Consider the following 25,936-nt stretch of genomic DNA (forward strand, 5'->3'; position numbering starts at 1 on the left):
CTGTGCTCTCAGACTCTCACAAAAGTTGGGTTCCTTTTAAGCCTCCCTGAAAGTGACCTAACCTTCTCTTTCCACCCAATAAATGGATAGAAATGGAGAGGTGGTGTAATCTGGTGGTGAGAAAGTACTTAGAAAAAACACACAAACACACAAGTCTCAGACTGAAAACATTCCGCTTTCCCTTGTATTCTACACTCTGAGTGGACATTCAGATGCAACCCTGTGTGATTCTTGCGTGTGCACTTGTGCATTGCTGCATCCCTCTGAATCATGAAACAGGTGGCTAGCAAATATGTTGAGGCTATAATCCTAAATGAGTTATGTGTTTTGAATATGAGACCTGGGACAAAGAATAGATTCACTTGCTGTTGAAAATCTAGCTTATTCTGTAGTATATGCTTGGTAATACAGATTTCTTCATACAGTGCAGTCGGCTTAGTCCGACCCCAGAGACAAAGTTGATATGTAGTGACGATGGAGGTGATGTAAGCGCCTGTCTTTAGCCGGGCTGCCTGAGGCGCCAGGCCAACCCTGCAGCTATTTACTACTCCGCTAAACAGCCACCTCGTGCTAGTTAGCAGTAAAGCAGCCGGGCATCCCGGGTGATGGTTGGACTGCAGTTCATCCTAAATCTGGAAAGCTCAGATGTGGAAAAGCTTGTGGGGGTTATCGCGGCATCTATTCCTCTTTGTAAGGGCTTTGTCATCAATTCATACGTGGAAAAGCTAATCAGTGGTAACAAGTTTACTGACGCAGGCGCTGATGCTAGAGAACAGGAGGTTTCCTGGACCCCCATTATAGGGCTCTTAATTATGCAAGAGGTGGAAGGAAGTACTGCATCAGTATAATATTGCAATAGTTTCCCACACATATTGCACTGAAAACTGTGTTACGATGTTATTTGTAAAAAAATAATTACCAATTGGAACAGTGAGTATTGCAAACAAATATGAAAAAAAACTAAATGTCCCGCTTGACGCAGGGTACTACGCTGTGGATACGCTTAGGGTTCATAATGCCATTTCATAAATAGGCAACTGTGTAGTGTTCAACAAAGAAAAGCAAACAGCAGCTGCACCTCAGGACTCTGCATATGTGATGTTTGCTAACAGGTAAAACTTTGCACACGCTGTAAACCTTTGGCCAACTTTTCTACGTCACCATATAGCCAAACTAATTCTGTCATGGAGACAGAGAGAAATACACCAGACTACCCCTCTCCCCTTCCACCACCCACCTGTTGCACACGGACAAACAGTTGTACATTGCATTGTTACAAAGTGGAGGCCAACTGCTCCTCCCCATTGGGATGCAGCATGCTTTGTCTGGCAGGGCTGATCCACTTCAACAGAAGGTGATGCCTCCTCTCCTATCAATTGCATTCCTCTGATCTCACATCAGACTCGCAGGAGCTCGCTCAGATGGCTTCAATCTGTCAGGAGTCTCATCTCACTGTAGATTTAGTCCTCTTGGCTCGGTGGTGCCCTTTGGGTGTTAGGTTACTAGCTTACATCTCCTACCTGTTTATAATCAGATAAGATTAGATGTAAGGTTTAGATGTTATGAACTGTATACATCTCAACTCAGGGTAGGCAATTTTTCAACTGACTGAAATCCGGGGGCATTTAAAAAACCAAGCAATTGTCATCAAATAGCAATAATAAGATTATTAGGCAGTAGTCTACAGATTCAAAGTGTCAAACAAACAGAAAATGTAAATCATTTTCAATTTTATTCTTATTTCTTTGTGGTTATTTATTGTTATTACATTTTTATAAACAACTATTAGCAATTATAACTTTTCTCTTTCTTTTTATATAATTCAAAATTATATTTATAGATTTTGTTGTTACCTTAATCACGTTGTACCTACCTAGTACAGGAAATACAGATAGGACAGACAAAACAAAGAACAAAAACAAAATCTCCATCTGCTCCGAATCCAACACGATGATCGGTTCAGCAAGATTGCAAGCGAGCCTTTGTGGCTAACACACTATCAGAGCTAGCTAACGCTAACTAACACTAGCTAAACTAAATAATTTCTAAATAATTATTACTAGTTATCATTCACCGTAGGTGGCGTATTGCTTGGTCGCCTGGTGACGAAAGGCCACATATTTCTTGATGTTTTCGCTCCCCTTCATGAAGTCCGCAGAATAACTTGCCTGTGCTGGATGGACGGCTTTGGCAACTCGTTCTCCACAAGTTCGACATGCCTCGCAGAAAATGTGTGTTTTTTTTTCCTTGTCGTCTTCCTCCACCCCAATCTAGTTTCCATTTTTCGATGGTGGCTGGGTGTGAGGATTAAATCTTTCGAACCTGAGATGGTGACGGAGACTGTGTTGGCTGATCCTCATTTCTCCTCACACTCGCAGTCACATGTCTGATCAAGGAGCGCTCCATTTTTATTTAATTTTTTTCTTCACGCACACGCAACATCAGTCAAGGCGAAAAATCGAAAACATTCTATGGCAACTGGACCGGGTCATATAGGCTACGTTGTTTTTGACAAGTTCATTAAATTATCATAATTATTAGAGAAAATTACGGGGGAATTCCCCCTCTCCTAGTGATATCAGGGGCAAAATTATATTTCTTAGGCGCAGTTTTGCCCTTTATCCTTGTGTATTTCCGACGCTGTCTCAACTCCACATGGTAGCATACATTAGCTGCCAATAGATTAACATTAGAATTAGAGTTGTTCCTTACTTTTCAGCTACTTGAAAAAAACATTGGCTGAGTCCGAAATCGATGATGGAATTTACCAACAAGTGACTAACAAGTTACTGGAAAGTGTTTGATTTTTCTTGAGTGTTACACATGCGCAGTAACAATCGGGCAGGTGCAAGCCCCTAGCGGAAAGTCTAACATTTTCCAGTGCTAGCAAAATATCAACGATTTGGCAATATTTTACACAGACATATCGATAAAAAAGAAGGCTCTGCAACATTGGTTCTCTATGTATTTGTTCATGTTTTACAAATAGTTTGATCTGAGCCAGGCCATACAACAATGATAGCAAATATATTACATCGACACAGGGTTTGTAGTATACAGCTGTTAAATAATAATACTAATAATACTAATAATAATAATACTATATTTTGGTTTTGTATCTGATTGGTTCTCAGTATTGGCTGATAGTCAAGTTCAGGTATTGAATTCTAACGAGAGCTCTTGTTAGAATATCAAATACATGGATTATGATATAAAACCAAAAAGTAATTATTGCAGGCACTATAGTTTCTGGGTGAGAAGGCTGTGAGAAATTCCTTAGCAATCCATTTTATAGTACACTTCATTTGATTAACACAAAGAGATTATAAGCGAAGAGATCCACGTGGCAGGCACGGCAGCAGTAGAAACTGGCAAAGGGCCACGCAATCAGGCCTTTATTTAATTATTTTTAGATCTTTGGTTTTCCAGTGAGTATGAAACACTCCTAAATACCACCTGAAACGCAGGCATGTATGAAGTGAAGTAGTGCTGCTGCAGCTCACGCTTAAGGGTGCACGTTTATCACTCTTGAGCTGTCACACTCCAACTATAGGCATTAACGATCACGGGTCAAAGATCCAGAAATGATAACACACACGCAAACAAACCCAGTGCGTATGACATGTCAGTGGTCAACAGATTTAGGAGTGTGACTGTGTGTGTTTTTGTCAAAATGTATTTACACTTTACAGGTAAAATGTCAATATGTTGTTGATAAAATTGGGTTTGGTCATGAGGGACTTGGTTGGCTGTGTTGCCCCGCTGTTAATTAGAAGGTTAGAGGAGGTCTGGATACTTTATGCCTTGTATATGTGACACTATTAGAGGGGGTCAAGGTCAGGGATTTGAGATGGGGGGTGGATGTCAAACAGTCCTTACCAGGCACAGCTCAACCCCTGACCTTTTTCTGACACCCACCCACAGCCTCCTGCACTAAAAAACCTCCTGGCATGACACTCTTGTCTAAAGCCAGAGGCTGCAGATGCAGGGAGGGGCAGAGGACGCCTCTGCTCAAGTGTTATTCCAAGTGTTTTTGCCACAAGCTTGTCAATCTGTTTCATGTCTTTCTGTGCCACTGGAATCCTGCACTGCGGTGCTGAGCATGCCATCACGATATTTCATGCTCCCTGCAAACAATACGTAGGCACTGGACATATTTCAAGAGTGTGTGTTTAGATTGGCAGGACACCGTTGGAAAGACAGGCCTGAAATTAAGCAACGCCGTGCCAGGACAGGCCCACGTATTCCAAGATCACGCTGTCTGTTTCTCGCTCGGTTTGTTTCCGGACAATTCTTATCACAATAACTCAGTTACTGGCGTCAAGTGAGTGTTAGATACCATGGCGAATGGCCTCACCATTCAAGCTAGATGAGAATTGAAGAGACAGTTCACCCCCAAATCTAAAAATACAAATTCCAGGTCTGGGGATTATTTTGAGTAACTAAATCCTGATGTCTGGATTTTGGGGTGAACTGTCGCTTGAAGTCAAATTGGATGCAGTAGGTTTACATTACTCTCAAGATCACACAATGTACAGAATGTTTTTATAGGAGTGAGATTAAATGAGATGAAGCAGTTGGATTGCCTATTTTGGTGTTTTCTGAAGTGTAACGTTTAAAACAAAATACTTTTCAATTGTCGGTACAGTGTACACAACACTGAATAGTACCACCATGATATGTTTTATATTACAGACTGAAAGGTCAATTAATTAAGTCATCATATTTCAAATATTGCCCAGCAGCATATAAAATATTACCTAGCTCTATTCATCTGTCCACTATGTAAAACATCACACAATCTGTGGGGGGTTGAATGAGATGCAAATGGTCCAGTAGCTCACTTCACAAACCCCCACACCACACACAGCAGAACTGGAACTGATAGGGGCATTGTTGCCCTTCTCAACTTGTAGTTACAATCTTTATGTATACTCATGACAAGTGAGGATGGTTTTCACTGCTGTGCATTGTTGTCTATGACAGGTTCCTGAAAGCAGGAGCATGCCCTGCTTAAGGGGCATTAGGAGGGAAGGGGAATGTGGCACTATGTTTGGAATCGGAGATGGATGGGCATGCCAGCCAGCTTGTCTCTGGCCACCCCAAACCCCCCATCCCACTCTCCTGCCTCCCTTTCCCCGGCCCTGCCTTGATGTCGTCACAGCCCGTGTGAACTAAACTTCCTCCTGTTCCTCAGCAGAACCGGTACATTGATCAACCTCCTCTGGGAAGGCCTTGCTTCTGTTTTTAGCACTGTTTCCGTGCGCCCTCACCCTTTTCTTTGCACATCCTGTTGCATGTGGGTGGAACTGTTTTCTGATTAATTTAAAGACACACCCCAATCAAAGTTGAGGTCAGAAAAAGGCATTCTAAGCTATTTCATTTACTTACAGATTGTCATTGTTTTGCTCAATTACTACAGAGATTAAAAATCAGTCAGAAAGGCTTATGTGGGCTGTTTGCTACCTATTTCGATTTTGTGTTATTAGGGATTGTTGACAGTTTTCAGAGAACAGTTCCCCGGCTGACCTCTGAACCCTCTCACAATCAATCAACCCAAGAGCTACTTGAACTTCAGGCCGATACGCTTCAGGGTTGGGGGGAGAAATCCGTCAAGAGAATTGTGGATCCATCTTGACACAGTCCATGACTCTTTACTTTGCTTTAAGTGTTAGCATGGCTCAATGCCTCATGCAAGGAGAGTCAGCCGCCCGAATGTTTCAAATGCCCGCGTTTTTTCTCTTTTTTTCTTCATTGAGGCGCTGAGGGATGCTAGACGAGTGTAGGCCTGCCTTCATCGTCCCTCTCAAAGAGAAGACATTACTTTTATTTTAATAGCACACAATATTCTCCGCACAGTTTTCATTCATCACTTCAATCCCGAGGGCAGGTACCATAGGTTTAGCATATATGCCTGCAGCACCCTGTTTTTGAAACATGTCAAATGGCTTGAGGAACCATGCCAGAAATGAAACGGCACAGAGATAAATTGTGTATCTGCCTCATGGAAACAAGACAGGGGTGTGGTGGTCGGTGGCGTAGGGTTAGGCTTTCTGTTGACACTGCAGGTGTCAGATGCAGGTTGGTGTCACAGGGTTTACATTCCAAGCCATACCAATGCCTTGTCAGACCCTAACAAAGAGAGCTTTGACTATCACGCATTACCTTTCCATTGAACAATCAAGCTGAAGTCACCCGGTTTTAGGGCTTGATGAGGACGTTGATGAACTGCAAAGGGAACATACTGCTCCGAGGCTGACAGAAAGCTCAGTGTTGGCAGAAACAATCATTGGCATCATTTTCTGCCCTTGTATGGACTGCGTATTCTGATGAAAGGCGGAGATAGAGAGTTCAGAGAACAGACGTGAATCATGTGGGCTTAGCTGATGTCTTTTCACTAACCTGGCTTCACCTGCATCACTTTTATTGACTCCATGCTGACAAATGTTGGTGAATTGTTTGCACTTTCTGTGTGGCCACACAGCTGGAATAAAAGCTCAGAGCGATAGGCCTCGGCCATAACTCATTGTGAGCGATACATCCTCATTAACGTCATTAGATCTGTGGCGATCGATTCGCAGAGGTACAACAAACGCCAAGCTGATGTCGTGCTTTCACAAGAAAGGAAATATGAGTCAATGGTGCCGGCCAAGACTGGAGCCCCACTTGATAGAGCAAGTTGAGCAAAGGAAACTACAACATAAGGCCAAAATCCGTTCAGAGAAGTGACTGCTTTTTGTTTAGCCTGTTCTTTGTGTTGTGCCTTTTAGCTCTTCCATGTGGCGTACGTCCTTCTCAAGTTCGCTAATTCACCTCGACCTGACCTCTGGGTGCTGGAGCGCTCTGTCGACAACGGGAGAACCTTCAAGCCCTGGCAGTATTTTGCACGTAAGATCCGGTGTGATTGTCTTTTTGCAGTGTTTTAGATTTCATTGTTTTGTTTTTTTTGTTTACACTTCCTGCACACGGGCTTATTAGTTGCACTATGAATTAAATGTTGAGACATTTCGATTGCATTGCTGTCTGGAGTTGTTGGTCAGATTATGCACTGGAAATCGGAGCACATGTAACCTGCCATTAATTTGTTCGTAAATCTAGTAAATATGGTATGTAAGTAATATGTAAAGCGTAAACATTGTTAGTAGTAAATATCCATGTAAATAAATGTCTGCCCATTCACCGACTGTACATTCCCATAGTGATCCCCACTTGAAGAAAGCCTTTAAGCCTTTAAACCTTTTGTTTGTTTTACCTGGGAGCAGGTTTTCTCCTCAGATGATGTGTTTGGATTAACACAAGAAGAGATTGGAAAGTGATTCAAGAGAAGAACTGTGCAAAAACACGACAGCAGCAATTAACAAAATCCTATCAATATTACAAAAACACAGATATGGGTGATCAGCTTGTCTTTGTAATAAACTGTTATTAGATTTTGTTTGAAAACAGGCCTTTTTTTATGGCAGACATTTTGACTAAATAAGGAAATGCACAGGTGTAACTAACAATGGCCCACTAAGCCATGCCAGAGATCCATTACATCGAGTGCCAGAGCCCCGGAACTGGCACTGCTGAATGGAATGCAGACATTATTATTATGTTAATAATTACACCTGTGTCAATCCTGCCATGAAAAGAAAAAGACCCTTTGTGAAAATGGATAAAATTTGTTTGCTGCCACACATTTAATCCTGGCACACTGATCACCCTGTTTAAGAATTTAAGAAGTGTGTTTTGGTTGTGTGGAGAAAAAAAAAAGGAAATCAGAACAAGAGAACATTATAACTTCAAATGAATTCCAGGATAAATGTCACGCTTGAATCTTTATGCTTTCGGGGGAAGGTTATGTGTAGAAAGTAGCAAGTGGTGGCATGCAGGAAATGTTACTTACCTGGCCTGTAATATCATACCATTTCCAAAGTACCTGAACTTCATACCCGAATACATGCTCTAGGTTTGCTGAGTCGGCACATCTGAGCTACGATGTCTAATATCCGGGAGGCACCTGGGCACACAGATTGCCAGGAGACACAGCTGTTACTCATCAGATTAACAATTTCAGAGTTCCTCTTTGCCATCATTTTGTGTTCATGCACAGACAACGCTCATGATTCATTCATTTAGCTTTATTGCTAAGGCTTTGTTTCTTTGTTTGCTACACAGCTTTTAATACATTGTATTTTCTTTGGCAGATTCAAAGCGTGAGTGTATTGAAACATTTGGAAAGCAGCCCAATGCTCGTGTTGTACACGACGATGACCAGGTCTGCACCACAGAATACTCACGAATCGTCCCTTTGGAGAACGGAGAGGTAGAATATAGTTTTAAACTAACCAACATTTTTACGAGGTACAAAAACAATCCCTTGAAATAAGTAAATTTTCCTGGTCCAGATTGTGGTGTCTCTGGTCAACGGTCGCCCGGGGGCCAAAAACTTCACCTACTCGCCGGTGCTGCAAGACTTCACAAAGGCCACCAACATCCGCCTGCGCTTCCTCCGCACCAGCACCCTGTTGGGCCACCTGATCTCCAAGGCCCAGAGAGACCCCACCGTCACACGTAGGGTGAGGCACAAACTGTACAACCTCACACAAAGGTGTCATGCTGGCAGACTCTTGTTTCCCATTTGGGCAAGCTACATTTACAACTCAGCAGCACCTACCCTCCAGCTTTCTTTTCGCTGACACAAACACACCTGCATGCTCCCTCCTGCTCGCACATTCATCCTCGTCAGGTCCTCATGGCCTCATCGGTCTGTCCAGTCACACGGTAATTCCTTTTATAGATAGGATTGACGTGTACAGCTCCACCAGGCTGCAGGTGCATAGTATGGCACTTCTCATTACAGCAGGAGAATACATACATAATAACTGTCACGTCAGTGTAATGAGGCTGAAGTTTATGTTTCTTGTTTTATGTTTCTGGAAGACTTCCAGAAATGCATCCTCAAGATTCATGTCCAAAATGGCTTATTAATTTGTCGTTATTACATATGCTGAGAATAAATCAATGATGGCAGCTGTTGATTCTTATCTTATCTCTTTTTTTATAATGAACTGATTCACCCCATAAAACTAACCTTAGCTCATGGTTTAAAACAGTCAGCATGTGTGACTCACCTGCGCTGCCAAGCAATTTGTTCTGGTGTGGGTGATGTTGCTGAAAACAGTGCTGGTACTTTGAAACCTAGCTGGTGATAACATTGTCCCTATTTGTTGGCAGTATTACTATAGTATCAAAGACATCAGCATCGGTGGACGCTGCGTTTGTCATGGACATGCACAAGTGTGTGCTGGGGGGCGTTACCGGGACAACCCAAGCAGGTTAGTAATGCTCTTCATCTTAAGACTATAAATATGTGACACAATACTTTTGTGTGGAAACTTCTGGTTGGATTTTCATCACTCTAATCTGGACCGGTTTGTTATAAATGTAAAAGTCAACTTTGAAGTATAACATCAACCAGTAAATCCATTCCGTTTGTTTATTCATTAACTGAGCTGAATAGTCTTTTTGTACAATGGCCTCCTGTGTATAAACAGTGTACTGAGATGACCGACTGCTGAAGACATAGAGGCAAAGACCACAGGGATGCTGCTAATCTAGTGATTTGAGTGATAGGGAATTGTCTTTAAGGAAGGACAATTACCTCATATGTTTGTACATTGAAAGCACCATTGTCAAGGGCAGCAGATCATTTTAGTTACTCTGTTTACTGGCTGTGATATGCGATAAAGTGCTGCTTTGAACCACTGCTGGCCTTTGTATTCTGCACAGCTAAACAACAGAACAACATGGCATTCATTCATTGTGTTTTATTGTTTGCTATCAACCAGGGCATTTTAAATGAATGTTCCTCTCATCACTCCTATCAATATGTTCATATTCAAAATGGATATGTTCATATTCAAAATGGATCAAATAACTATGTATAATGTGAAAAGTGTTCCTCGGAGTGATGAACACACAGATAATTAGCGCCCGACTCGGCAGTTCGTCCTTATTTCTACGGGAAGATGTTAGCGTCTTTCAGTTAATTGTGTTGATTTACGGCTCACAGCTTTACTTTTCTGGTTCTGTCTCACTGCTTTCTGGAAAAAGCTCTAATACTCTACTTGATGAGCACCGAATGACAGACAGATGAAGTTAGAATGAGCTACCAAGCAGCTAAACAGTCAAAACCTCAGGCGTTTGTGGAAACCAAAACAGAGTTAAAAGTAGAATACATTTTGGACCTACGTTCATCAGATTGTCTGAAACATGACTGCTAGTGTTTTTGTGTCTGCTGTATGAAATAGATCTGATTTAAAAGAGTCCATTGGCTCAGCCTAATAAGGAAATAATATGTCAGTGCTGTGTTTAAAGTTTGTTCTGCTGCCCCCAAGTGGTGGAAACAATACATTTCCTTATCAGATTTTAACGAAACTTCTGAGGTTTTGTGCTTGCAAATGAAAATCTATCCGTCACTAAATCCAGGTGTCTCATCTCCTGTCTGCAGACTCCAGTGTGAGTGCCAGCACAACACCTGCGGTGAGTCATGTGACCGCTGCTGCCCAGGCTTCAACCAGAAGCAATGGCGTGTCGCCACCATTGACAGCCCCAACGAGTGTCATCGTAAGTGTGCATGTACAACGGTCCGGTCAATGTGTAAGCAAAACTCTGCTGCTCCCCACGCTGCTGGCATCTTGAATTACGGTGGACTGAAGTGTCCTCTTGCCTCTGATATTTAAGCCCTGTTGTTGATGCCCTGTTATGGTGTTATAGAGAGCCTCAGTGAAGAGTTGAGAGGACATTCCTCAAATGGTATGTATAATGAACAGCACAAGGCACAACTAGCTCCAGGATACCAGCTTTTTTATCGTCAGCTTATCCGGCTAGTCGGCCGGCTAGCCGGGGCCGTCCCTGCCTACCAGAGAGTCCGCCACGCCAGCTTATTGGCGAGCCATCCAGTCAGCCAGGAGAGCCCGTGTCAGCTGGAATCTAATTGTTTTGGACCGTTGACAAATTTTCCCTTCATGAAAGATGACCTTGTAGCAGCCACTAAAGAGAGAGAAAGATGAATCAGACTCTATAATCAGTGCACTCTTGCAGTGGAAAAAGCACCCTCACCATTCATAAACATTACTGAGACACAGGGGTGGTATACAGGAAGAGGATGTGCCTTCTTGTTTAATTTGGACTTTATAGTTTCTCCTCATACTTAACAGCCAGACTTAAAACTCCTGATGAATAAGTAGCTTAAGGTGCTCAAATACAGAGGGGGGAGGAGTGAGAGGTTATTTGCTGAGGCATATAGAATAATTGTGTGTGTGTGTGTGTGTGTGTGTGTGTGTGCGTGTGCGTGCGTGTGTGTGTGTGTGTCGGGGGTTTCCTCCTTAGCCTGCCAGTGTTTCTCCCATGCCTTTGACTGTGGTTACGACCCAGAGGTGGAAAAGAGGAGAGCAAGTTTAGACACCTTCGGAAGGTACGACGGAGGCGGAGTGTGCATCAACTGTCAGGTATGAAATGCATGTCAAGTCTAAACTGATTCCTGTTGTCTGTGTGTATCTTCAAGGAGACATCATTTGCATTACATAGTGCACCATTTTTGTTTTATGCGGCCGCAAACAACCTTTTTTTTCTTTCCATTACCACACTTTGCTCTTACTATTTTTTTGTTTTCAAATTAAAGTTCATTGAGGGTTATGTTAATATGATATTCCACTGGAATATGATACAGATATGCAGAGTGTAAATGAAACCATTGTGCCCCGTCAAATGTGCATTTTAAACAAGAGATTCTACTTTACAAAGCAAATAGGAGCTCTTGTGCACATTTTTATTCTTCCTGTTCAATCATGTATGAGTTGTGGCTCACACATTATTTGTGTGTTCTTCTTTAGCACAACACTGCTGGAGTGAACTGTGAGCGATGCCTTGAAGGTTTCTACAGACCGTATGGAGTCCCTCCTGAGTCTCCCACTGGATGCATACGTGAGTTGCATTTTTTTGTGTATGTCCCTTTGATTTAATGTTGCATTGAACTGCCAGATTTTCAATTCAACTTATTTTAGTCCTTCATTTTTTACTTGATTTTGCTATTAGTTTATTTGAAGATATGGATTAAAATGGTGGTTGCGTGTGCGAGTGCTGCGATCATTTTGTATCTTTAGATGTATGGATGTGAAAATTATATTAAACAAATGAGAGTATACATTCTTCAGAAACCAGTTCACATCAGTTTCTGCAGCTTCTTTTAATTAATATTACAAAAGAAAAAAATATAACTTGTTGGGGTTGAACTGTCAAATGTCCAGGCTGCAGCTGTAGATCAGTTTGGGAACTAAATATTGTCTCACCATGTATGTATTTGACAACGAATGACAAAGAAGCGAAGCCAAAACATTGTTATAGTCAAAGAGAGAGGCGTCCTGTTTGAGACAGACACAAATGGCACCACTGGCACCAACGCTTGTATTATTGCTAAACTGGGCTCCGCTCTTGTTTACATTACTTTAATGGTCCATGGCTGTTCCTCGCCACATAAATAGCTGCCAGTTGTGTTTGTACATTAAAGTGTAGTGGAATTAAACTGGTTACCCTTAGCGCTTTGTAAAGTAAACCATAAAATCCACAAGCTCGATTAAGCCATTTTTGCAGAGGAAGTTGTTCGTTTTGGCAAAATCGACTCAGTAAAGGTTCAGTAATCCTTATTTGCTTCTAATATCTGTAATTTTGTATTTTTATATATGTGTTGAATTATGACCCCGTACAGTAGTTCCTAGAAAAGAGTATTATCAAAACAGCTAAGCTACAAATCCTTTAGGTTTTTAAATTACCTTAATCTTTGTGTCATTTCCACTCAAAATGTTATTTGTGAGGAAATAATAGAATAACAAAAATAGATCAGTAATGCTGTTTTGCGTTATATGTATGTATGTATGTAACTTTCATCTTTTAACCTTCAATTATACTAGACAACTTTTTTTAGGTGGCAGGAGGGAAAAAGAGTCATCCTCAACATGTGTTGTGGTACGGTTTCAGAATGGTGAAGACAGTTGGAGAACAAATAGATACAAAGTAGGATGTAGGCTCGACAGGATTTATTCTCTTGGTAAAATCATGTTTTTCCCAGATGACATAAGATTAATAGGCTTTCTGTTATTAAATGGCATGAAAAACAGTGCACAATGCAGCCTTAAATGGGTAAAAGCATCTGAACGTTAACATCAGGCTCCACCCCTGTTGTCCACTGCATTTGTCAGTAAATGTAAAAAAAAAAAAAAAAAACATGTGACCCCACTAGCCTGCCGGTGTGATGAAAGGACTACAGCTGGCTGTGAAATGGAGTCTGGAAGGTGTATCTGCAAACCACAATTTGCTGGAGAAAACTGTGATCACTGTGCTGACGGATACTATAACTACCCTCAGTGCATTCGTAAGTTTTTTTTGTGTTTGTTTTTCTCTTATCACATTCTGGATCCCCAATTTACCTTTACCATTACCCTTGCCCCTTTCACTCATGCACTACAGAGAAGAACTTTGATGAAATGATGTGTCTGTTTGGGAGCCGGTGTGTACACAGTCCGGTGAAACTGAATCCAATCTTTGTCGTCTGGAATCAGTTTCATGTTCACCCTTTTTTTTTAGCCTTTTGTGTTTCAGTCAGTTTTCCCCTTGAGGGGTGTATGCCTTCAATGCAGGATAATGTATGCACATGCTACAGTATTGACTAACATTCTTCAAATAGACACAGATATTAGACACACAAAAGAGAGTTTCCCCATCTTATCTTTGTCTGATCTGGCTACAGACTCAAGAGTCTGCCAGGCGTAGAGATAAGCCTCCCAGTCTTTCATCTTTATGAGTACTTCTGATTTTTTTCTTCCTGTTTTTGACTGGCAAAAGTCTTTTTTAAATTCTGTAATCTGCCCCCCAGCATATTTTTTTTCCTTATGTCATATGAACGTGAAATCGTAGAAAAAACAGACTCAGAATTTTTATGAGCAATAGATAGATTTATTGCTAGAAGTTATTATTAATACTGGGTTTCTCACCACTAGACTGGAAGCACAGACGAACTAGTCTAAACACGCGGACACAGTCATTAGCAGGCTGTCTGGGTTTCAAGAGATTCTTCTCTGCTGTTTTGTGTCACTATAGGACATTTCTTCAACTTGTATGTGTGGTACAGTAGATCCAAGTTGATTTGGTTTATTGCTAGTAGAAGGCTATATAGTTCTTTATATATAGCGATCACAGTATTAAAGGCATGTTTTGACCCTTTTTTATTCATTTGCATGTTATTGAGTCAGTGTAAAATACAATATATAACCATGACAGTGCTAGCAAGAATGCAAATTTACATCCATGGTAGGAAAAATAGAAATATTACACCCTCATTTGCTTTCTTGCACAAAGTTAGAAGAGAGTATTGATATTTCTCTCACGAAACTATTCCTTTAACGATGCCTGCATTGCCTTTTCTTGGTAGGTTATTTTTTTAAATGAGACTTTTTAGTGAAAGCAATTCTCTAGTGTGATGAATAAAGTTAGCACTCTGGGTTTTACTCGACTTCACAGTTTCTCATCAGTGGAGGTCTTAATTCTTTGTATTTCCTTTGCAATCAGGATATCCCGTATACCAGACGACCACCCAATCCCCTGCAGGACCTTTTGTGGGTAAGCACAATCAACAAGACTTTGCAGTGTCTCGCACCACAATTTGGCTTGAGGGAAGTCTTTACTGTTGATCCTCTTCATTCATTTCTCTCTTTTCCTTTCTCTCTGTATAGGGCCCACCACTTGCCCTCCCGGTTATTTCGGCTCACCCAGCTGTCAGCGTGAGTGGGATTATACCTGATATGTTGTGCTGGTATAGAGGTTTAAGTATGGCTACGCAATTATAATTGCTTTTTCTTTGCTTCTTCTCATTTGCATTCACTGTATCTAAAAAAAGAAGAAAAAAACAACTGAAACTGTATCTTCTTGAAGAGCTTTTTTTAACAAGGCAGTCCTTTACTTTTTTTGTCACCCGAGTCCATTTACCAGGCTGTTTAAAAGGGCTTCAGAGGACTGTGTAAGGCACCACTGGTTTTCGACACCTTTGGTTTTCGGCAGAGTAAAATGTTGAGAACATTTGGCAGGGGTCAGTCAAGAAAGGCTGGATGTACATCGGCCCGGCTAAAGGTCAGATCCTGTTTGTAGGTCTTATGACAACAGAACTGGCAGTATATTGTGATTGGGTTTAATGGGACGGTTAATACTTGTATGATATTTTGTCAGAATGAATAAATCTGCTTCTCAGTGACAAGCAAACCACTTGATGGCCCTAAATGATAATGTCCGTCAGTGGGGATTTAAGTTCAAGTGGTCGCTGTCCTTTCTGGATAGCAAAAGTCAGTTGGGACTGTGAGAACTAACCAGTCTATTATTAGTTTATGACCCCTGTTCCAAATTCCCATTTCTGAGTGCCTTCAAGCTGGAAAACCCATTATTAGAAATATGGCATATCTATTAAAACAAAGACCTTTAGCCCCATCTTTATTTATCAGAGAACGAAGGCAAACATAACTCCTGTATTTGATGATCGGCTTTCCAAAAGCTGATTGTAATGTTTTGGAGCTGCTTTGGGGCAAAGGAAACGGTGACAGTCTCTCTTTTGGCTGTCCTGTCTCAGTGCCAAGTCCATTCGCATACCAATACCAGGGGAAGCTTGGCAAGATGCGAGCACCAGTGTATCCATACCACTGTGTGCTACAATAAGAGAATGGTTCAATTGACGAAGTCTTTCTTATTCTCTGTAATTCAGCCGCTGAGCTGAGGAAAAAGCTCTGGCTCGTTTACAAGCAAGCATCCGGGTTAATCATTTGAATTTCTATTTGTCAGGATTTCATTTGTTTACTTTTAATGTAAAACAAATAAACATTTCTAATGTGTTTGTGCACAGAGTGTATATGTGACTACAGAGGGACAGCGTACGGGGTGTGCGATGCTACAGGCCGCTGCCTGTGCCGCCAGGGTGTGGAGGGGGAGCGATGCGACCGCTGTCGACCAGGATACCAGTCCTTCCCAAACTGCCAGGGTGAGAAATAATCACCATGCCACTGGGCATTCGGTGAAACCCATCTATGAATGTGAATGTTGCATTTGTTTCCACATGGGAGCGGAGCCGCCAGGGATATTTTGAACTAATTGCAGACAGTGAAACAGAAAGGATGGATTTGTCAAGAATTATTGACAGTTTGTGCTGCATTGTTACACAAAAAGTGTCCCTTTGTTTGCTTGAAGTACACTTCAAGCAGGGCTAGGCTTTTAAGGGTAATATTTTGTACAACCACGGGGCTCTTTTTGAAAAGCCCAGACCAACAGAATCTTATCATCAGCTTCTGTAATGTTAACAATCACATGTTGTTTACATACATTTATGTTCTTATGCATCTTTAAAGTGTTTTTTAAGGCTTAATAAGGAGCCTTGCAGTCCTATACAGATGAATGATTGATTATTTGGATTCGAAAGAGCAATAAGGAGTTTCTAACTGTGGACATTTGCAAACACAGCAGCTCACGAACCCTCCATCTCTTCCTCCAGCGTGTGCTTGTGACGGGGCTGGTGTGGCTGACAGCGTGTGCAGTCCAAGCGGCCAGTGTATTTGCTTTCCCAACTACACGGGGCAGGAGTGTGACGAATGTGCGCTAGGCTACTATGGATACCCCGACTGTGCTGGTGAGTGGCTTTGATCCCTCTATGCCAGCCAAAGTAACTATGACAGATAAACCAATTGGATGCATGGGATCTGAGAGCCGGTGGAAAAAATGTTGCCGCTAGTTTCACTGGGTTTATTGTGGCATCTTCTCTGTGGAACAAACATGCTCGTTCTCCCACAGCATCCCGTGTTGCAATTTCTTTATTAATGTATTCTGCATGACACAACCTTTTCACAGAGGAGTGGAGCATGAGAACTACATGGACTTCTTCCTTCTAGGGAAACACATTCCTGAGAATGGACAACTGGGAATCACTGAAGGAAATCACATTATGGAAAAAACAGCAGTCATTTTTAACCCTGTTTTCGTAGCAGATTCACCTAACCCCTGTGATCATAACGCTTACATTTCTTATAACTTACTTCAGCTTGTTTCCTTTCCACAGTCTGCCAATGTTCACAGGAAGGCTCATATGGCAGCATATGCAACCCACTGTCGGGTCAGTGTCTGTGTCTCCCAGGGGTGCTGGGCCAGCAGTGTGACCGCTGCGCCTCTGGACTCAGGTTCCCCCAGTGCTCAGGTAACCGGATCAGGACCCATCATAGTTATGCATGAAGCCATATTGGGAGCATCCGTTAGACCAGTGGTATTTAACGTGGCAGGGTCCAGAAATTGTTTAATTTTATGATTTTTTTTTCATGTGTGTAGATAGTTCTCTCCTCATTCTCCCTTACTATAACACTATATTTGATCCATGTTTGATAGTCCATAGCAAAGAGTGACAATACAATGTGCTGATTTACTAATGTTTTTTACTTTGTTGTGGATTCATTTTGTGCTTCCAGCCCCCATCAGTGTGTGTAACCCAGCAGGGACTGAGGTCACTGATCCTCAATCGGTAGGCTCATTTTAATTGTCTCCCAATGCCCAACTCCGACCATGTTTTTATTTGCCTTGATAATACAAGTGGTCACAGTCTAATTCCAGCACGAGGCCCTTTGGGTGTGGCTTTACATTACCTCTAAGTTATATAACTGATCACACAGCTGTGCTGCTAAAACGTCATGCAGCAGATTTCACAAGGAAGTGTTTTGCTTTGAAATGTAAATGCAATTAAAATAAAGGAAAGAGACTTCCTTCCGTTTTGAAGAGGAAGAAAAACAATGAGTTTATGGAAGGCTGTCACCTCCTCTATTTTAGAACATGTGCTATGTATGAAAGAAACAAAAAAACACTGCACATTTCCAGTCATTCATAACGCTGGCACTGTAATACAATTTGCAGGCCCTTGCAACTGAATTCAATCAATCAGATTTTAAACAAATATAACTTTCAATCGTAGCTCCCAGTTTTAAAAATCCTGAGATTCCTTATCTTTTTTTTTCAGGGCTCCTGCCGCTGCCTAGCCAACGTAGAGGGAACCCTGTGTGACAGGTGTAAGCCGCTCTACTGGAAACTGGCTACAGAAAACTCCCGTGGCTGTACAGGTAAGTGACTGCAAATTGCATCTAGAATGGAAAACTATTGACTTAATTTTATGTATGGAGTAAGGCAATACCAAAAAAGGAAAATACTTAGCTGACCTCTTGTCAGCAAAAAGTGCCCCAGCCTTATTTTTTCTTTCAATGAGTATTAGTTCTGATCACTGGCCACATTTCTTTCCCACTGTGTTAAATCACCAGTTGCAATCTGACAAGGCACTGATAGGGGTCTTGGCCCCTCTTACCCAGAGGATATGTCAACATTACCCATGTCAACAAGGCCGGATCTGCCTTCCTGTCCCTCAGAGGAGAGCTGACGAATAACACACAACTGCAGGCAAACTTCTGTTAACTGATTTTGAGTGTGGAGCTGCAAAGTGAGCCTGTGAGATTTCATGCTGTGATTTTGCAGTAATGAGTACCAAGTGGCACATTAAAAACAATACCTTTGGACAAAAAACGACTCTGTCCTAATCCTCTAAAAATGCTTAAATGTGGGGAATAATAAGGTAGCTCCCAGTATCCAGCCGGTGAGGGAACAGCTTCAGGCTTTGTCCAGATACTTGTCTAATGTTACAGAACAAGAATGTTGCCACTACCGAACTACCTGAAGACACAAGACCGAGGGGGGGCTTTAATATCCTAAGAATGTCTCTGGTTGACTGGCCGGACATTAAGGGGAAGTTTTATTCACTGTGTTGAAAGCAAGTTGTGGCCGTAAAGCTCTTTTGGACCTTTGATGTGCAGATCTCTGAAGATTGTGGGGTTTTGTGCCGTTCTGTTTCACCCGTGAACGAGACAAAATCAGTAATCAGAGTCTATTCACCGTATATCCCCCTTTATGCTTTCATAGCCTCTCCCTCTGTGTCTCTCTCATACCAGAGTGTCGGTGTGACGTGAAGGGGACCCTGAGTGGTGTTGGAGAGTGTGAACAGGTGAGTTTTCCGTCATTACTTCCAGTGACTGACACACATCCATTGATCAGGTTAAGCTCTTATCATACAGAGTTTTGACAGAGTCGCTTACATTTAATCCGTTTGTCTCTCAATCTCCATATTGTCCGTTTGTTTAGAGAAGTGGACAGTGTCACTGTAAGCCTAATGCATGTGGACATGCATGTGAAACCTGTAAGGATGGATACTTCCTGCTGCAGAAGAAGAAGTATTTGGGCTGTCAAGGTAAGTTATTCTTCTTCACCACATCTCACTTTCATAGTATGTTCTGTTAACTATATTATTTCAGCGAATGATCATATGAGGTGTAATGAATAAACATGCAGGCTGTTACCTTCAGACTTGTCAGAGTTCACACATATTACAAACTTTAAACCAGAGGGGGCAGGAAAACTAATACAATAATGACCTTTTTCTCCGCCTGATAGGTTGTCAGTGTGATGTAGGCGGTGCCATTGACACGGCGTGTGATGAGATTTCGGGACAGTGTCGGTGTCACAAGAACATAGTTGGCCGTGAATGCACCGAGTAAGATGGGGCTGTCTTGAATGTCATAATGCATAATGGTACGTGTCCACAGGACCCGGTCAGTTCAATGTTTCCCATTCATTGTCATTGTATGCAGACGTGTGATTAATTATGGTAGCGCAGTTCAAGTGATGGGGCATCATCCTCATTTGCATAAAGGTGAGGGCTAACTATCTTTATGCAAATCAAGGGTGTCCAGCGCAACTCGCCACCTCTGGAAAATCCCCCAAAAATCTGTTCTCGATCTAAAATTAACTTATATTGGAAACTTTTCGGTTTATAATATAAGAGAAGAGAGTTTCCAACCGAGCCGCCATGTTGGTCCGGTTTGAAATCCTGAGCAGACAGTCCACAAGTGCAAGCAGTTGTCCAATCAGGTGGCAGCCCATCAAGCATCCACTGGTGGACCCTGTGGACGTGTACCATTAGGATTCAGGCAAAATTGAACTTGCAATATTTTCTCTTTTGCAAATACAACATAGTTTTCATTGACATTTTCATGCACCTTGTCAGGCCCGCAGCAAGCTACTACTTCCCCACTCTTCACCATCTGAAGTTTGAGGTCGAGGATGGCACCACGCCAAACGCCAGACCAGTGCGCTTTGGCTATAACCCCCAAGAGTTCCCAGACTTCAGCTGGAGAGGCTATGCTGTAATGTCTCCTGCACAGGTCTGTACATATTCACATCGGTACCTTAAATACATTTGAAACACTGATGTGATTCTTCTTTTGAAATACAGTATGGCCAGTCATTTCTGCCACTTCAATAACCTTATAGCTTCTGTTTTCAATCTCCTCTGATGCCACTGTGATAGTTTTGCTTTTACCTCTGCACTGATATTCCTGCTTCAAGCACACAACTTTCTATTATATCAGGGGCTGATGTGGGATTGTGGACACCGGCTCTCTTCGAATTAACACTATCTCTCTTCAGCCGGAGGTGATCCTAACGCTTACCCTTGGCTTTCCTGGCCCTTTCCATATTGTAATGCGCTACTCCACCCCCCAAAGAAAGGGGAGAGCACGAGTGAGAGCGAGGATCTTGGTGGCGGACAAAGCTGGCTCTCAGTCTTTCTGTGACTGTAAGTGAAGGGCCTGCCTTCCTTTGGCTGTATGTTCCTCTTGCTTGCTGCCTGTTGATTAACCCACTATGTTTGCTTAAGTTCGCTGCCCACCTGACATGATTTTTAACCTTTCTCATTCCATTATCCACTCATCGCTACTCAAACCAAGGCACTCAGCTATGTGTTGCTCTCGTCCCCGCAGAGTGAAGTCAAAGTAACGGTGCATGTTGACCGAAAAGATGAGAGGCAGCACTTATTCCGTGTGGTTCTGCGGTTCACTAACCCGAGCAGCACCAGTGTGACCGGTAGCATCGAGGCTACCAATAACAGAGGCACCGCAGGTGAGGCTGCCTCAGCCCTTACATTTCATGTACATTTCACATCATCAAATCTAACTCAGCATTGATGAAATACAATAAATAACCCATTTCTCGCGTGATGTGTCTCATGCTGATCATGTTCTTCCCGTCATCTGTGAATGTGTCACGATACAGACATTTCTGCTCGCTTTTCTTCAGGGTCAGATCAGAGTAAGGAAGTGATATTCCCTCAGAGTCCCTCCCCATCCTTCCTCACTGTCCCAGGAGAGGGCTTCGCTGAGCCCTTTGAGTTGACCCCTGGGACGTGGGTCATTCACATCAGGGCAGAGGGGGTTCTGCTGGTGAGTTTATGAAGAAGACAACAATGTAGAAATGAACTGGAGTTTTCTTGTATTACACTTTGTTCATTTGTTTGTTCGAGAAAAATAGCAAATGTACAACAGACTAAACACTGAGGTTTATTTTTACCTTGTCACTCCAGGACTATTTAGTGCTGCTGCCCCGGGATTACTATGAGGCACCTTTGCTGCAGGAGAAGATCACCCAGCCCTGCACATACTTACCCACTGCAAACAAGGATACAAAGTAGGTCTTGAACATTTCTCTTCAGTCATTTTGAGCCCTGACCCTATTTCATATTCACCACTAATGCATAACACAGGTCGATTTTGTTTTTATAGCCATCTATTCTTTTCTTTATACTGAACACAAACAGCTTAAGCTTTGCATTCTGAGTTATTGGCTTGGTTTCTTTAAATAACATGATCCTAAGGAAGTCTATTATGATAAATATCAGGGGTTAGCTTGTACAGGTGTTATTTTTATGGCTATAATAAATCATAGTATACAGATGTTTTGCTGAACTCCAAAGGGTAAGGAGAGAAATCACCTAATTCTTCAGCATTATGCCATTCTGCCATTCACATTAGCAGAACAATTTACAAAACGGATAGTGATCAAAAATCCTGTTGAAATAATTTGCTTTACTAAGCAATGTTTAATGATATGTGAGCCTTGACTTCCACATCAACTAAAACAAGGATGATTATGTAATCATCTCTCACCATTCTTGCTGACTCTCCCTTTGCGTGTGTGTCTCGGTCTCAGCTGTCTGTTGTACAAGCATGTGGCCATGGATGGCTTCAGCTCTGCACTGGGCTCGCAAGGAAAACTCTCCAGCCGCAGCGGGCGCAGGAAGAGGCAGGCTCGTGTGCGCCGGCCCACCCCAGATCACCCTGAGATGGCCTCACTCGATGGCAGACAGGTAGAAGGCCTGGATACAGAGCTTTAACCCATTACTGTTGGACTCAGAGTTTGGTTTCAATAGGTAAACCTTAAATAGAACACAGCTATAAAGTAGACGGGTTCTTATCTGCGGTTTTCAAAGTGCAGAGGATTGGGCTTTTGGCATCGGGGCTGTAGAACTGGAGTTCCTTAAACCAAAAATGACTTTGTGTGATCTGTGTCCTGTAGTTGCAGCTCCAACTCAGTCTGCGTGTGCCTCGTCCTGGCCCATACGCCCTTGTCCTGGAGTACGCCAGCAAGGTGGATGCTGTCCAGAATGTCAACATAGTCATCAGCGCCCAATCAGGTGGCCAGATCCCAGCGAGGGCCAACATTTACAGTTGTGCCTTCAGGTGAGTCTGTTGTTGTGTTTGTCGCTTCAGCTTTTCAAAACGTCCCAATGTGGGACAAGTTTTTCAGCTGTCGCGTGTCTTTACGCTCGCAGCTTCTTGTGCCGGAGTGTGGCAGTGGACAGCAGTAATAAGGTGACAATGTTGCAGCTCGCTCACAAGACGGAGATTCTTCTGCAAACTTCCACTACATCGTTGCTGCTGGTGAGGGAAATGTTTCCACAAACAATTCCTAGTTGTTTATTATCTAGACAGCAGCAGGCACTTTAAAATACATGTGTTTCTTTATGTAGTACAAAGTGTATGCAGTCCCTGCAGAAGAGTTCTCCTTGGACTATTTAGACCCGAAGGTGCTGTGCGTCTCCACTCATGGCCGCTTCACTGAGGACAGGTAAGTCACCTTGAATAAAGCCATTAACATTAACCACACAGAAACATTTTCAACACCCATACATGTGAGCTGTAATTAAGGAGATATGCTTCATGATCAGGCCTCTGTGTTGTGCTATTGTTTTGGATCATGGAGACACACATCTGTTTTCCAGGTGTGATGGCACACAGTCCTTAACACAGTCATTTACCTGAGGTTGAACTTTGGGTCAAACCCTCTCTTTCTCTCTGTCACACTGAATGTACTGACTGGGGTTAGATCTTACAGTTACGTATGTGTTCACAGCTGTCCATGTGCAGTCCTGTCAAAAACCTGTAGAACAAAATATTTAACTAAGCTTAAGATAACATACACATATGCATGCTTAATATGCCACACGCGTTATGTCCATGCCTTTAAACTGTGTTTGTTTGCTGTTGCCCTTTAGTGGTTCTATGTTAATTTACGGGTTATTTAAATAGTTTGTGACACATTCCCCACTTCACAGAACATTGCTTCCATATTTACAGAATATTAAATGTCTTCTGGGAAGTAGAGAGTAAAAGTAGGAAACATTTTGACATGCTGGTGGACCAAAGCTTTCCTCGGTGTATATTTAGTGTGTGATGTCAGGATTACTGCACATTGATGAGAGAGAGTTGGATAACCAGAGGATTTCGAGTTTTAAAATAGATTATTAGAGATAAATCTTGTTTTATTGGTCACTGACCCCTCTCCTAACCATAGTGGCATTATTCTGCTCCAGTAACACTTGCCAAACACTATCACCAGGCTTTGAGTAACAACATCTTGTTGCTGTTTACTGTTTCCAGTCGGCACTGCGTTCTGAGGCAACTGGACAAGCCAACCTCAGCCTGGGTTTTATACGCTGCCCGTGATGGACAGCTATCTTCGGCACCAGCTGTTTCCCCCCAACAAGGAGAGAATGAGGATTGGAGACGGAGACGACAGATTGGGGTGTTCCCCGTCCGCGAACCTCAGAGTGATGGTATCCTGCTTAAATTCCCTCAGGTAAAAACCTGAATAATTTGAGCTTTTCTGGACTTTACCCTGCTGCTGAGAGTTGAAGACCTTCAATGAGCAACCTATGCCCTGACAAATTCAAATTCAAATTCACCACGACTGTTTGACGCTCCATGTTTCTTTTTTTACAGACGGAGATACATTTTACTCCCAAGGTGCCCCTCCCGGGCACGTATGTGGTTGTGGTCCATTATCACCAGCCTGAACATACCTCCTTCCCCGTTGAGGTCCATGTGGACGCAGGGCGTGAGTGGAAGGGTGAGTGCTTTGGAGGAAGTGGTTACATTAAATTAAATGTAAGAGTTTATTGGCTCCCAGTGGTCATAAGGGTCGCTACTCGGGCATTGAGTGGCAAAGCTTTCCCAGTGACGGGGGGATTCCTCCTTTAAGAGCAGATTAAGTCCCTGTGTTCATGACAATATGATCAAAGGCCTATATGGCTTTGGCGTTGAGACGGATTATTGTGCAGCATGCTTGCGATTCTTGATCTTTCTCGACGCAACTTCAACTCTGATTTTCTCTTCCAGGTTCAGTAAATGCATCCTTCTGCCCTGCCGTCTCTGGCTGCAGGAAGGTTGTGATCGCTGATGGGCGCATTGCCTTCGACTTCGACCAGAATTCTTGGCAGCTGCCCAGCATCTCTTTGATCGTGCCACCTAAGAAGACACTTACTCTGGTTTGTGGTCATGTCAAACACTGTCCAGATTATGTTTAGACACTACATCAAATAAGAACTAAATGGTAGAACATTGAAGTTAGACATACTCCCGTGTAAAGTCAGCTGGTCTGAGGAGTGCGCCTGTGTTTTGTACTCTAGTTGTTGGACTTGGCACACTGAGGTCCTCCCTCCTCAGTGTTATGCCATATCCCCAACAACAACAATGGAGGGACTGTATTCCACCTGGCAGCCACACACAGCTTTCTAAAAGCTAAGCTCCCAGGTTGGGCTTTGTTTGCCTGTTGTTCACTTGCTTTACTTTCCCTTCTTCCAATAAAATGAAGCAGAAAAAGATGTGGCGAAAACACTGGATATCATCTTATACCTGTTTATCACTATGCGCCATACTGATGCGAATATATTGAGAAAAAAGTTTCTGGTGAGATTGTGTTTTCTATTGTCATTTCTAATGCTTTGTGTCTTTTTTATAGGATTATATCTTATTGGTTCCCGATAGCAGTTACACCCCAGATCTCCTGAAAGTGAAGCCGCTGGATAAATCTGCACATTTCATACAGCAGTGTAGAGGAGAAGGGTTCTATATTGAGTAAGTATCTGCCATGTCTGTAAAACAAGCTGGACTCAAATCCATCTGAAATGGTTCTTTAAAGATTTGATCAGATGTCAATTCATTTTAGCATACACTTTTCTCTCTTAAAGAGGACTATTATGTGACCATATTGATGCTTGGTTAGCGCTCTGTGTGCAACAATGTATTTATTTCACAGCTCAATAGTTTTGCAACAATAGGTATTCGGGAAATGGTGCCCTCTGGCTGCGATAGTAGAGTATACAATCACATCTGTATTTGAAAGAACTCCTTTTATTTCCCTGTCCCATCAGCCAGAGAACCTCTCCCCAGTTCTGCAGAGACTCTGCCCGCTCACTTGTAGCGGCCTATAATGACGGAGCGCTGCCATGCGACTGTGACACGTCCGGCTCCACCGGGACCCCTTGCGAGCCAGTTGGAGGACAGTGTCCCTGCAGGCCGCACGTCATCGGTCGACAGTGCACCAAGTGCGCCACAGGATACTACGGCTTCCCCTACTGCAGACGTGAGAGAATGTTTACTTCTGACTTGTGCTGGTGAGAATGCAAGGCCTCTACTTAGTTATAAATGCATCTGAAATGACCTCTATC

General features: G+C 42.6%; 1 protein-coding gene across 1 annotated transcript in view; it reads left to right on the forward strand.

Moving 5' to 3' along the window:
- The window catches only part of LOC306744179 (laminin subunit alpha-3-like), a gene marked incomplete at both ends in the record, with an annotated part of 51,424 nt that overhangs the window by 4,507 nt on the left and 20,981 nt on the right, over positions 1-25,936 (forward strand). Inside the window, 31 exons of the mRNA XM_079226765.1 lie at positions 6,771-6,888; positions 8,190-8,308; positions 8,391-8,561; positions 9,220-9,320; positions 10,496-10,611; positions 11,377-11,495; positions 11,880-11,970; positions 13,283-13,414; positions 14,608-14,658; positions 14,772-14,819; positions 15,926-16,060; positions 16,568-16,702; positions 17,129-17,263; positions 17,529-17,581; positions 18,071-18,170; positions 19,047-19,099; positions 19,237-19,342; positions 19,546-19,645; positions 20,159-20,315; positions 20,913-21,051; positions 21,229-21,371; positions 21,512-21,615; positions 22,138-22,294; positions 22,504-22,667; positions 22,760-22,868; positions 22,958-23,055; positions 23,868-24,066; positions 24,210-24,336; positions 24,606-24,754; positions 25,228-25,343; positions 25,640-25,851. Coding sequence (XP_079082891.1) covers positions 6,771-6,888; positions 8,190-8,308; positions 8,391-8,561; positions 9,220-9,320; positions 10,496-10,611; positions 11,377-11,495; positions 11,880-11,970; positions 13,283-13,414; positions 14,608-14,658; positions 14,772-14,819; positions 15,926-16,060; positions 16,568-16,702; positions 17,129-17,263; positions 17,529-17,581; positions 18,071-18,170; positions 19,047-19,099; positions 19,237-19,342; positions 19,546-19,645; positions 20,159-20,315; positions 20,913-21,051; positions 21,229-21,371; positions 21,512-21,615; positions 22,138-22,294; positions 22,504-22,667; positions 22,760-22,868; positions 22,958-23,055; positions 23,868-24,066; positions 24,210-24,336; positions 24,606-24,754; positions 25,228-25,343; positions 25,640-25,851 — 3,757 coding nt within the window. The remainder of the gene's footprint in view (positions 1-6,770; positions 6,889-8,189; positions 8,309-8,390; positions 8,562-9,219; positions 9,321-10,495; positions 10,612-11,376; positions 11,496-11,879; positions 11,971-13,282; positions 13,415-14,607; positions 14,659-14,771; positions 14,820-15,925; positions 16,061-16,567; positions 16,703-17,128; positions 17,264-17,528; positions 17,582-18,070; positions 18,171-19,046; positions 19,100-19,236; positions 19,343-19,545; positions 19,646-20,158; positions 20,316-20,912; positions 21,052-21,228; positions 21,372-21,511; positions 21,616-22,137; positions 22,295-22,503; positions 22,668-22,759; positions 22,869-22,957; positions 23,056-23,867; positions 24,067-24,209; positions 24,337-24,605; positions 24,755-25,227; positions 25,344-25,639; positions 25,852-25,936) is intronic.

This window comes from Taurulus bubalis, assembly GCF_910589615.1.
Source record: "Taurulus bubalis genome assembly, chromosome: 1".
In the NCBI taxonomy this organism is placed as follows: domain Eukaryota; kingdom Metazoa; phylum Chordata; class Actinopteri; order Perciformes; family Cottidae; genus Taurulus; species Taurulus bubalis.